Source organism: Macaca thibetana, chromosome 4, assembly GCF_024542745.1.
Source record: "Macaca thibetana thibetana isolate TM-01 chromosome 4, ASM2454274v1, whole genome shotgun sequence".
Taxonomy (NCBI): Eukaryota; Metazoa; Chordata; class Mammalia; order Primates; family Cercopithecidae; genus Macaca; species Macaca thibetana.
Window position 1 is genome coordinate 136,022,551 of NC_065581.1, and position 14,070 is coordinate 136,036,620.

The 14,070-nt window shown below is 33.9% G+C and overlaps 1 protein-coding gene across 8 annotated transcripts in view; it reads right to left on the reverse strand.

The window, feature by feature from the left end:
* The window catches only part of LAMA2 (laminin subunit alpha 2), a 772,685-nt gene that overhangs the window by 209,498 nt on the left and 549,117 nt on the right, over nucleotides 1–14,070 (reverse strand). For 6 of the 8 annotated variants that reach the window (XM_050788287.1, XM_050788283.1, XM_050788285.1 and 3 more), the window contains 3 exons: nucleotides 13,128–13,391; nucleotides 8,313–8,493; nucleotides 5,353–5,489 (listed from right to left, as the gene is read on the reverse strand). In XM_050788287.1, the coding sequence (XP_050644244.1) occupies nucleotides 5,353–5,489; nucleotides 8,313–8,493; nucleotides 13,128–13,391 (582 nt within the window). The remainder of the gene's footprint in view (nucleotides 1–5,352; nucleotides 5,490–8,312; nucleotides 8,494–13,127; nucleotides 13,392–14,070) is intronic. The other 2 variants (XM_050788289.1, XM_050788290.1) reach the window with 1 other exon arrangement.

The following is a 14,070-nucleotide window of genomic DNA, read 5'->3' on the forward strand; positions in this document are numbered from 1 at the left end:
TAATGGCTGACAACTTTCATTTCCAAATTTGATGAAAACTGTAATCCTACAGGGCCAACAGATGTAATTAATCCCATGAAAAAATAATTATTAAACACACACAAAAAAACAAAAAGCATAATTAAATTGCTGAAAACCAGTATTTAGGATTACATACTCTGCAAAAACTTGTTTAGAAAAAAAAAGAAAAAAGAAATAAAATAAAAACTTACTGGAACAACCAAAAAAACAAAAAAAAGGAAAAAATCATTGTCAGCAGACTTGATATAACAGGAATAAAATGATAAAGATTAGGGAAGTAGTTAATGGAAGAGGAAAAATGATATGAAATGAAAATTTTAATGTACACAAAGGAATTAAAAGCATTAGAATTGATATGTACATGGAAAAATAGTTATAGGAGAAATTTTTCTTGTTTAAAAAAGATAATTGACTATTGAAATCAAAATCATAAGCTTATATTGTCAGATGTATAATATATAGAAGTCAAAATACATGACAACATAGTACAGAGGATAGGAAAGGGGATTGGAGGTTTACTGTTGTAAGGTTCTTATGCTAAATGTAAAGTGGTATAATATTATTTTAATGTACATTCTGGAAAGTTAAAGAAGTATATTCCTAGACAAAACCAAAGAAACAAAATGAATAGGTATCTTTAATAATCCAAAAGTCAAGAGAAGATGTTATACAAATTAATGCAAAAGAAGGCAGGACAATAAGAAGAAGAAGAAAAAAAAAGGCAAGAGCAGATAAGACAAGCCAAAGCAAATAGCAAAGTGTAGGCTTAATCCAATCATATCAATATTTACATTAAATGGAAGTGACTTAACTCTCAAATTAAATGGCTAAATTATTAAGATTGGTTGAAAAATAAAGATCTAAATATATGTTATTTACACACACACACACTCTCTCTCTCTCTCTCTCTCTCACATAAGCTGGGCATGGTAGTATACACCTGTAATCCCAGAACTTTGCAGAAGGATCACTTGAGCACAGGAATTTGAGAATAGCATAGGCAATATAGTGAGACCTCATTTCTACACAAAAATTTAAAAATTAGCCACACATAGTGGTGTGCGCCTGTAGTCCCAGCTGCTCGGGAGTCTGAGGCAGGAGAATGGCGTAAACCCGGGAGGCGGAGCTTGAAGTGAGCTGAGATCCAGCCACTGCACTCCAGACTGGGCCACAGAGCGAGACTCCATCTCAAAAAAAAAAAAAAAAAACTAAAAAGAGAGATGAAATAGATGATGGTGTGAAAAATATATACCACACAAACATCATTAAAAAAAGTTGGAATAGCTATATAAATATCAGAAAAGTGTACTTCTGAACAAGGAATGTTACCGGGAATAAAGTGGGACATTTCATAATGCCAAAAGGTATCAACTTTTCAAAAAGACATAGCAATCCTAAATGATCATGCACCTAATATCACTGCTCAAAAATACGTGTGAATAAAACCTGAGAGAAGTGAAGGAAGAAACAGACAAAGTTATAGTCCAACACTCTCAGTAACTGAGAGAACATATAGATATAAAAACCATTAAGGATAATTGACCTGTATAGAAGTTTTCATCCAACAACTCCAGAATACACATTATTTTCAAGTGCACATGTTATAATAAACAAACTGAACCCTATTCTGGGCCATAAAACTAAATCTCAATAGTTTTCAAAAGGTCTGAAATAATGCAAATTATGTTCTCAGACCAATTTAGAATTAAACTAGATACTAGTAATAGTAAAGATACCTTGACAATTCCCCAAATATTTAGAAACTAAAAATTATCCCCAAAATAAATGAAAGATTATATTAAACCGAGTGAAAATTAAAGCACAACATACCAAAATATGTGGACTGCAAACAAAGTAGTTCCTGGAAAAAAATTGTAATATAAAATGCCTATATTAGTAGAGAAAAAAGATTACAAATCAATGATCTAAGGTTTAACCTTAAGAAACTTGGAACACAAGAGAAAAATTAAACTCAAAGTAAGCAAAAAGAAGGAATGTTCTTTTCATACAAGTTGTTACATTTATTAGGCAAAAGTTGTTCCTATTTCTACCATATTATTATTTTAATGTCTATAGGATCTATAGTGATGTCCCCCTTTATTTATGATTTTGATTGCTTGTTTCTTCTCTCTTTTTTCTTGATAAACCTTTCTAGAATATTATCAACTTTACTGATCTTTTCAAAGAACCAGCTTTTGGGTTCCTCTAAAGTATTTCTGTTTTCTACTTCATTGATTGTGCAAACTCTTTTAGAAATTATGAGGAGGGAATACTTCTGAATCCATTTCATGAGGCTTGCAGTATCTCATACCGACAACAACGCCACAAGAAAAAATAAGATCATACCAATATTCCTTATAAACATAGATCCAAAATCATTAACAAAATGCTAGCAAACAGGATTCAACATAATTTTAAAAGGATAATCGCAATTGCCAAGCAGGATTAATCTAAAGATTGCAAGACTGGATTGACATTTTGAAAGTCAATCAGTATAATTTGTCATATTAACAGCTTAAAAAGAAATATCATATGGTCATCTCAATAGATGCAGAAAAGTCCATTTAACAAAATTGAACACATAGTCTTGATAAAAGCTCTCAGCAAACTAAAAACATGAGGGGGCATCCTCAAACCAATAAGGAGCACCTATAGGTAAAATATAGCCAACATCATTTTCAATTGTAAGAGACAATGCTTTCCACTTAACATAAGGAATAAGGCAAGGATATTTTCTTCCACCACTTCTAGTCAATAGTTTGCTGCAATAGGACAAGAAAATGCCACAGAAGTTACACAGATTAGAAAGGAAGTAAATTTTCCTTTGCAGATGACATGATTATCTACAAGAAAATCCCACTAAATGGACCGAAAAGTAACCAGAACTAATAAGTTTGGCAATATTACAGTATAGAAGGTTAACGCATAAAAATTATTGTATTTTTCTATTCTAGTAACAAATAATTTAAAACTGAAATGGAATACAGTAGCATTTGCTTTTGATAAAAAATATGAAACACTGATAAATTTAACAATATATATGCAAGGCTTGCATATCAAAAACTAGAAAACATTTCTGAGAAAAAAATTATAATGACCTAAATAAATGCAGAGTTATGCCATGTTCATACATTGGGATATCTAATACTTGTAAGATGTCAGTTCTTCCCAAATTGACCTATTAATTCAATATAATTTCAGCCACATCCTAGCAGGCTTTTTGGTAAAGAATTGACATGCTAAATTTAAAAGTTATGTGGAAATGTAAAGGAGCTAAAAGTACTCAAAAGGTATTGAAAATGATGAATGAGGTTGAAGAGTTTACAATAGCTGATTTTATGACTTGCTGGAAAGCTACAACAATTAACATATTAACTAGTATTAACGTAAGAATAGATCAGTGAAGCAGAAAAGAGTCCAGAAATGCATAGTTGATAGATTTTGACAAAGGAGCCAAAGTAATTCAATGGGAAAAAGATAGTCTTTACAACAAATAATGTTTGAAAACTTGGATATCCATAAAAAGTGAACTTTGACCACTACCTGATATATAGAAAAATTAATATTCAAAATGAAATACAAACCTACATTTAAGAGCTAAAACTATAAAGCTTCTTGAAGAAAACCTAGGAGAGAAATCCTTGGACCTTGTCTTTCTTGGGTAGAACATAAAAAAGTACGGACTATAAAAGAAAAAGATAATAAGCTAGTGTTCATAAAAATTAGATGATGAAACCAGGTAAAAAGCAATCTACATGAAAAGCAAGCTTTAACATATGTTAAAGAACATGTATCCAGAATCAATAAAGAATTCTTGCAATGCATTACTAAGGAAACAAACAATTCGAAATAGAAATGGGCATAAGCTTTGTAAACACTTCATAAAAGAAGATGTATAAATGACAAATAAATAAAAAAAAAGATTCCCAACATTATTAGTCATTAAATAAATGCAAACAATAGAAATACACATGCCTCAGAATTCTTAAAATTAAAATAGGGTTAACATTCCAAGAGTTGGTAAAGATGTGGAGTGTTCTTATGAAAAAAAGAGAAAACACTTGTCTCTAAATGTGCTTTTGACTTGTATGCTACTGTTCATAGAAAAATTGTAACCCCAAACTGGAAATGACCCAAACATCCATCAAATGATAAACAGATAAGCAAGTCACTGTACATTATACAAATGGAATATTATCAAGCAATTTTTAGAACAAACTGCTGATATATGCAACAATATGGATGAATCATAAAAACATAACAGCAAGTGAAGGAAGCCAAACAAAGAAACAAACAACCCTCCCCCCAAAAAACAGACTATGATTCTATTTTTAAGAAGTTGTAGAAATTGCAAAATTACAATGCTAGAAGGCAAAACAGTAGGTGCATGGGAAGTGATGGGGAGTTCACGGCAATGGGGCACAAGGGATGATTACACCTCTGTAATCATGGGTTAAAATTCATTTCTTTAAATGGGTGAATTTTGTTTTATTAATACCTCACAAAAAGCTGATAAAAATCCAAAGTGATTATCTTTCCTTCCTGAACTTGCTCCTCCTCCTATAATTCCTATAACCATAACTGGTACTTATTATCATCTACTCCATTGCAAAGCAAAGCCTGGGAGTCATCCTTACGCCTTCTCTTTCTTATTCCCCAAATCAATGAGTTCGCCAGGCTGTATCAGTCTGAGTTCCAAAAGGTAACTCGCTTTCTATATATCTTCACTGATGCTCATTGACTGGGTCCAGGCTTCTGGCATCTCTCATTAATATTTCTTCAACAGCCTTATAAATTGTTACCCATCCCTGCTAATGTAGATGGATTTCTCTGAACATGACTTTGTCCATGTCACTTTCTATGGACTACTAATGGGAAAAAATGATTTTTTTCCAAGCTAAATGTTGTTAAAATGACTCTTCAGAATGATCTCGACTACTTCCTGAAACCTAAAACCTAGTCATAATCCGGGGCAATTTCTATAGATTTTTGGAAAATTAATTAGTTCCTCATTTCCTCATGCTTTGCAGATGTATGTCCTTGTGCCTAGGTATGAAGTTATAGCTCTTTTCTGGTATTATTATAAAATTTTTTGTTCTTTTGTACCCCTCTTGTAGATTTCAAGGGTTCAGCTGCATCAATGTGTGCTTACTTCATCATCTTTCCTACAAGTAAACTGTAAGATACTGATTAATATTTGCAATCACATTATAGTAATAGTTCTACGTTATTTTGTGATATAATATTGAATTTTGAAATGCCCAATTATAGAGCTCTATAAAACAAAGATCTCTCCAAAAAATTATCAGAGCAAAAAAGTGGTTCACTCACCTTACAACCAGTGGTAATGCTGTGGCCCCAGGTATTGGGTGCGCATTTAGAACATTTCTCTCCAATGGTATTGGGAGGGCAAATGCATTGCCCAGTCTTTGGGTCACAATTATTACCCAGATGAGAACATTCACAAGCTTCACAGGTGTAAGAGGGAAAACAAAGAAGGGGAAAAAATAGTAAAAATTTGATACAAAGTGTTGACTTTTATATTGTGTTGGGTTATCTTCCTTTCTTTTCAGTTCTATACTTAAGGATATTTGGAAATAAAAACTTACCTCATTCACCTTTTATATTATAATACAGTGTATTTCAGAAAGGAGCTGTTCAATAAATATAAGATGTATTTCATGTAATAATTTCAAAAGTTAAAGTATTTTTAGCTTTCTTATGAAGTTTAAGAAAGGAAAGAACTGGTGTTATCAGATTCCATGTTAACTGTAATACCTTATATCCAGGTATTATAAAGTTTACTATTTTGTTTGTATATTTATTTTAAGTTCATTTCTGATTTGTTTATGCTGTACGGAGTAGTTTTTCCTTGTTGATGAGTCTGATCTACAGTAAAAACCAAAAAACTTAATAAGCTTCTTAAATTTGGTACATCATGTATATAGTTAGAAACACACACATCATGATATTCCAGTTTTGCAAATACTTTAAAATAGTTGAACTACTGACACTGTTTATATATAAAGATACTTTTGATTTTTATTTACCACCTAACTTTTTTTATAGATTTTTCATTTTTGTTGCTACCATGCAACATTCAAAGGGTACAAAGTTATATACCTTTTGTACTTTTTCAAAGATTGTAAAAATAATGTTTGAGAATATCTTCAAAGTCATCCAAGACAAGGAACGCATGCCACATAGCGATAGTTGACCCAGCTACTAAGAATATTTCTAGTGCAGCGTTTCATGTCAAAGAAATGTAAGTGAGGGAAGAAACCCAAATACTTGAATTCAAATGGAAGACTAATGTTATGAGTAAACTTTTAATTGGTTATATGATGACTAAATCATTTTCACTGAATATACTTAGAATATTTGACTAAACTCACTTTTTATGAGATTACAATAATCATTGCTCACAGCATCATATACCAGCTGTGAAAGATGCTTAGAAAAATACTTTACACAGAGTAAACACTAAATAAATGTTAGTCATTGCTGTTTTGGTTATTACTGCTGTTGCTAATTTTAAGCCAAATGATTTATTTTAGATGTGTCCTTCATTAAGAAGAAAAATAGTTACCATTACATTTAAATTTATATGCTAAAAAATGTCATGGGACAGTCCAAATCATTACTTGCAAACAGAAATTATCTTTAGTTCTTCAGCGGAATCATAACACTAAATAGAAAGAAGACCTGAGTAATAAGCTAGTTTTCCTGTGCCAAAGCACAATGTATACCACAATGAATAAAACTAATAAAGATAATAATAATAATGATAAATGCTTCCATAGCACTTACATGCTAGGCATTACTCTAAATATTTTATAGCCACTAACTCAACTAATTGTAACAAAAACCATGTGTGGTAGATACTATTATTATCTTAATTTAATAGATGAATTTTGTAGGTGGAAAGTGAAACAAAATCACTCAAGGTCCCAGAACTAGTTACTGAGGGAGCCATTAGACAAATCCAGGCTGTTTTGTGCAAGTCATGTCCTCAGTCCTATTACTAACCTGCCTGTTTTGTGCTTTTTTTTTCTGTGGTGTTTCTTTGGGTCAGAATGTTAGTTGGTCTGCATTTCTTAAATACTGTCATCTTTCTATAATTTAAAATAACATTCTTGGTCTCGTTTATAATTTGTTACTATGTGTATGTAAATGTATAATACTACCTCATTAATTCATATTAAGTAAAAATGTCATTGAGCTTTGGATTTAAAGAACAGAGTATATTTTAAAATACAGCTTTATAATTTTTAAGTATATACAGATATTGACTTAGAGATATACAGATTCTTACAGGATCTACAATTATAACAATTAGAATAACTTATCATGGCTTAATTTATGGTAAAATCCACATATCTAAAGTGCTAGAGAATATCTGAAAGATATGGTTCTTTAAATAGTTTTAAATATTATTCCTACTGCTTCCTACATAAATTTGCCACAACAGTGAATAATAATGTTTTGAAATCTTACTATGGTGCTGAGAGTATGTGAGCATTATCCAGGTTGAATCAATGACATTAGTAAGCAAAGGTAATATTCAAACTAGTGATTGTTGGAATAAGGGTCAATTCGAAATTAGTGGCATATAAATCAAGGCTAATGTTCAATCTTTACTTTGATCTGCAGCATGCCAAGTGATATTTTCTTAGCTCATGATTTGGGTGAAGGCTGTGGCTGGATGTATAAGAATACTGCTTGAGGGAATCATGGTTAGAAACCTCTGCCTGCATTTTTTGATGAACTAAATATCTAGAGCGAACCTATTTCTCTCTTAGAACGTCACAGTTTTCAAGGCAGCCAAAAGTAGATGAAAACATATTTTTGGGGTACCAGAAAAAAAAAAACCACCTTGACTTCTTGATCCTGATACCAATTTTGCAATAGGAAAAAGGGAAAGTTGAAATGCTTTGGCGTGGAGTTTGAGCTTAAACTAAGATAAGATTGGTACCAGAAAAATCGAACATCTACCTTTCAAGCTGTAGCAGTCTTTGAGTGACTGGCTGAAGGAATGTCACAGACAGGGAGGGACACAACCAAATGAGCGTCTGCTGATTTTTATTGAGTACTTGCACACAGTTATTAAGGCGGTATTTCAAACTGCTATGTATTTCTTTTTTTAAGTAATGTAAAAATAAGTAGACATTACTCATTATGTTAAATATGTTGTATCAATCCGCGCTTCCTTTAAAAGAACAAACCATTACAGAAGTCAGACTCTAAAACTATCAGAGTGAATATGTAGGACTTAAGTGGTATTTACAGACCTGTGCAGCCTCCTTCTTGGAAGCTGAAATAGCCGTGGGCACAGCGGTCACATTTCTTCCCTGTGACTCCGGGTTGGCACCAACATTGTCCACTCTCTTCACAGTCGAATGACTTAGACCCAAAAGAATTGCAGTTGCAGGGAACACAGCCCCTTGCTGATTGCAGACCAAAGGTCCCAGGCTGGCAATGGAAGAGGAGAGAAAAATTAAATTTAAATCAGTTAACTCAAAGTGAAGCAAGAATCACAATACCAAAGATCTGGTGGGAAAAAAGGAACTTGAGAGTTATCAGGATTCCTCACTGATGTTATGACAACTGGGTTTTCATCCAATCAAATGGACCTTTTCTAGGATATCCAAAGAGAAAAGTTCAATTATTCTGATATTTTATCAAAATTAACTGCAGAATTAGGCACTTCCTTTACTGTCTGTTGTATTTTCACCAGCCTGTCCCAATACTTCTCAAGGTTCCAATAGCAATATGGAAAGGACCTATAGGTGATATTTCTAGTCTTAATTTAAAATTTTACTTGCTTCTTTCTTAGTAATCTGAATTGATTACTTTCAGATCTATGGATTCCTACTTGGTAAAAGTACTTTCAGCATTATCGACCAGCAGCCTAATGTTAAAATAATCCTTTTCGCCCTAGCATTTGATAGAATTCTGTCACTATCCATACATGCTTTTAATCATTGCTATACTGTTCATATTATAAATATAATTTTCAGGTTATGCTTACACTGACCAAATAATTGGTTCAACAAACATTTGATTTCTTGGGTTTCATTCTAATAATTGAAATTGCTTAGTGAGAACATGTATTAAAGAACCAGAGCAGGTAAGTAAAGGAAACTTTCATTCTCTGATGAGTTATTCATATGCATATCTCTTATCTATCTATAACAAATCTTTTACGGTCAAGTTTGCATTACCAGCTTCGGCTGACTTTCTTGAAATGCATGTTATCAGGCCTAAAATGACAATGTTAGAAAATGCTGATGGATTAAAAAATCACTTGTGTCAGAAAAATGAAAAGAATCTATCCTGCTTAAAGTATTTCAGGGTTATTTTTAAAAAATATAAAGCATGTCACATTATTATGATATTTTAATCTGGAAAATTAGTCTTGGTAATTACTTCTTTGTAAAAATAATTCTTATTGTGGAAAATTAGACTTAATCATTGTTTCTTGGTAAAAAAACAAATTTTGCCACTTAACGTGAGCCACCCAAAGAGAAGTGAATAAGCCTCATTATATATTTTAGATATTATTGTTAGTAGTTTTAAAAATGTTATAAAAATGAAATCAAACTGAAAATTAGACTTTTAAAATGACTGTAGCTAAGAATAGTTTTATTTTTAAAATGTAAAATGGGTTGACTGAGTTTGACAATCATTCTCATCTTTACATGTACTTTTGGTTTTATTTTTATTTCTAGTTCTAATTCAGATTGTGGTAAATGATTAAAGAAAAAAGCATGTAACAGTTCCAACAGATGACATGACTTTGAAATTAAATTCACCTATATAAAAAAAACTAACCATATAGTATTATTATTGGTAAAAAGAAATTCACGTAAAATTGTAGATACCCGGCTTAGAGAAACAATCAGAAATTGGAACAATTATTAAAGCAAAAGCATGCCTGTTACAATATTATTTATCATGGTGAATAACTATGCAGGCACTTAAATGTTCAATGTTAGAAAAATTGTTGAATAAATTAAATGATGACATCCACATTATCAAATAATATGCAATAATTAAAATCCTGTTTTGAAGCAGTTTTAATGATATAAATATGCTTAGGATATAGCATGAAATAGAAATTAAACAAAAATACGAAATTATATAAATGCTATGTAAATTTCAATTACATACCCATAATGACACACACACTACCCAGACACACAAACAGAAACAGAAATATATAGACAAAAAGACTAAACATGATATATTAAAACAGTATTGAAAAATATCTGAGTCATAGAATTGTATTCATCTTTATTTCAGAAATTATCTTCACTCATATATATATGCTGATATATGTACACACATATATATACACAGACATATATATATATAGACTTATATAATTACATCTATATATATGCAACACACTCATATTGATTTACTCATTAAATGGGTGTGTGTACACCCCTTTAAATCAATCAAATATCAAATGAAATTCTAAATTATATCTATCATTTTAAAAATTCCAAAGTTGATCATGTAAGGAAATATACAAGAAGAAATGGCTCTACCTCACATTTCAAATATTTAAATAATGTAGTTTTAAAGGCTAAGTTGTAGCAAACTAAATACTACCAAATTTCAGTAATAAAATGTTTACAAATTTGTTCAAAAATTTATTTCAAAGGCTAAAGAAAACCCCACTAGTAAACAAACTTAAGGACCAGACATTCATAGTCAGTAATTGAAATTAATGAGGTAAAACAAATACAGGAGAGAGTGTCTGTCCAGACCCAGTGGGAAATTGGATGGGTTCCCATAAATGTGTCTCTCTCGGGGTAATAAGAACTAGCATTCACATACTGTGCTTCCTTTTTGAAAAGCACGATTCTAAACCCTTTACAAATCTAAACTCTTTACAAATATGTACTCATTTACTCCTCAGGACAACCCTGGCAGACAGTTGTCATTCTCACCACTTTTTTATTGAGTGGTGAAACTGAGGGACAGACAGGTTAAGTAAGTTGCCTAAGGTCATGAGCTAACCAACTGTGGAGTCAAGATTCCAGATCAGCTAGGTTGGCTCCGGAATTCGAGTTCTTAGCTCTCACACATACTGCCGCAGAGGAAGAAATAGTCTCAGGATAAAACCCTGCTTCATGCAATAGTACTGTAAGACATGTAGGGCTTGAATGAACGTTGATTTTCTGCTAAATTTATATTTTGGAGACATTTTAATCAGTTATTATCTTTTTTTTATTGTAAATGTATGCATTTGTTTTTGAAAAAAATTATTTTAAAGATGTTTTCATTTAACAACACTAGTAATAATAATAGTAATCAGGTCTAACATTTACTAAAAACTCTCCATGCTCCTGCCTGATACACTGTTCTCACTGCTGCCTTGAGACACCTTGGAGGCGCCTCATCCGATCTACCTTCCAGACAACCTGCAGTGCAGAATTTCACTGAATGAAAGCCTCCAGTTTCTTGGCTTTTGGATCCACCAGAGGCGCTCTGTAATGGACTGAATGTTTATGTTCCCCCAAAATTCATATGTAGAAATCTTAACCCTCAAGGTGGTGGTATAGACAGGAGGTGCGGCCTTTGGGAGGTGATTAGGTCGTGAGGATGGAGCTCTCCTGAATGGGATCACTGCACTTATAAAAGAGGCCCCAGAGATGTTCCTCCACCATGTGAGGTTCCATGGGGTAAATGACTGTCTAGAGAAAGAGGGCCCACACTAGATAGGAAATCTGCTAGCGCCTGGATCTTGTACTTCCCAGCCTCCGGAACTGTGAGAAATGAATTTCCGTTGTTTACATGCCACTTAGTCTATGCTATGCTCTTATAGCACTCGGAATGAACTAAGATGAGCTTCCACAAGATTATCTTTCTCTCAGGCTGATTACAATAAGATACTAGAGTCTTCCTGACCAATTCAGGATTCCTTTAGTGGGTAAAATTTGCTTGGGTACATCCCACTGGCTTGGCCAAGAATTTAGGGTTTGGCAAAATTCACCAAACGAGGCTTTTCCTACCCAGTGTTTCCTTCTATGTTTTCCTGGGAGTCAGAACCCCATTGCAGCAGCAGGCTATGCTCTCTCCCACTTCATGCTTCATTGGCCTTTCCCCCAGGAAATCTCTTGGCATTTGCTTCTTGGAGTATGTAAGCAGACATAAACTCTCTGAAGTGGATCTTACTACAGATGAAGAAGCTGAATTACAGAAAGATTCAACGAATTTATAGCTAGGAAGTAATGAGGCCGGGATTTGATCTAAGGCAGTCTGACATCAAAATTTGTTTTTTAAAAAATGTGTGATAATGAGCCAAGAAATAAAACCATGAGTTGTTTTTCACTTCTTCTTCTTTACCCTTTATTTCCCTCTCTCCTTCTATGCCCTATCCTCAACTCCCTGCACGTCCTCACTCTATACTGGCAAGTTTTGTCTCCTGCTCTTCTGCAGTTCAGCCTGGGACCTCTTCTTCCCTCCCTCACTCTCTTCCTTCTTCCCCAGCATTTGTTTTGTTTTGTCCTGTGATAGGAGAACCACACTTTTGTAATTAGAAAAAACTTCCCCCATTTGGGGTACTTGTCCATTTATAGTGTGTGAAAATGTGTTTCTTGTGTTTGTCGTACACATAAGCACAATTGATGTTGAAATTAACACAATTTTTACGGATGATAAAATACCAGATAAACGGGCTGAGTTTTCTTGGGCAAATCACTTTCTCTGCTAGATTTCCCTTCATTTGTTCACTCATAAAAGTTAGCTTTATCCAAAGCTAACTCTTTGGACTTAGAAATGAAGTCCCTTCCATTTCTAAGATTATAGGTTCTCGCAAGTAGATTTTTATTTGATTTCTACATATTCATGGTTAATTGAAAGTTGGGTTAATTGAAAGTTTTATGACCCTATGAACTTGAATATGCTTTTTAAAGCATATGGATGGTTATTTTTAAAAGGGCAAGGGTTCAATTAGGAATTGTCTAATTTTTGCATTTGCAATTTGCACACTTAGCAATTGTTACTTGGTAAAATGCCACCAGGGAACTTCAGCCGCAGCACACAGAACACAGCATGCGGAGGCATGAGCCATGCAGTGCCTCTGGGATTACCGGAGCTGGGGCCCGATAGGCTCCCCGAGGGCACCCGCTGGAGCTGCCGATAGCCCACCTCTGAGGAGAACCCAGCACCCGTTGCGCTCTCCGCGGCTGCTCCTCCTGTTGGTGCACCTGCCTGCCGAGGTTGCACTGTTTCCCTACGAAGTCTGATTTACAGACACATCTTCCTGTAATATCACATTGCGGTGACACAGAGCCAACGGGATCGCAGTCACATAGCACACAGAATCGCTTCTCTGGATCCCACCACATATTGGGCTTTAAAAGCCAACCATAAAATACAATAAAAACAAAACAGAGCAATGATATTATTCAAGAGATAGAAGCAGATGATACTTTCAAACTTCCTACAGTAAGGCCAGCTTGACATAGGAGAAATGCTTGCTTCTGCTTAACTATCTTTATCACAAATACAATGCATTTCTGTCAAAGAGCTAGAGCAAATCTGTCCGCTCTCATGGAGGAATCTGAAGTTGCTTGCCATACTGAAAGCAGGGCAATCGGTATGTTCAGGGACTGAGAACAACATGCTCTATTTTAATTGAATATTTTGTTTTAGCAAAATAATGCATCTTAAAAAATACCTTGATTAGCTTCTCTACTGAAAACTTCTGTTAGGTACAGTTCTCACAGGAAGTAGCTTTTAAATGATGGAACTAGAAGAAGGTGTTTGCTAAAAAGCAAAGGGAGTAACATTTTTGTTTTGTTTTGTGTTTTGAGACAGAGTCTCACTCGGTTGCGCAGGCTGGAGTGCAGTGGCACCATCTCGGCTCACTGCAACCTCTGCCACCCGGGTTCAAGCGATTCTTCTGCCTCAGACTCCCGAGTAGCTGGGATTACAGGTGCCTGCCACCACACCTGGCTAATTTCTGTAGTTTTTAGCAGAGACGGGGTTTCACCATCTTGGCCAGGCTGTTCTTGAACTCCTGACCTTGTG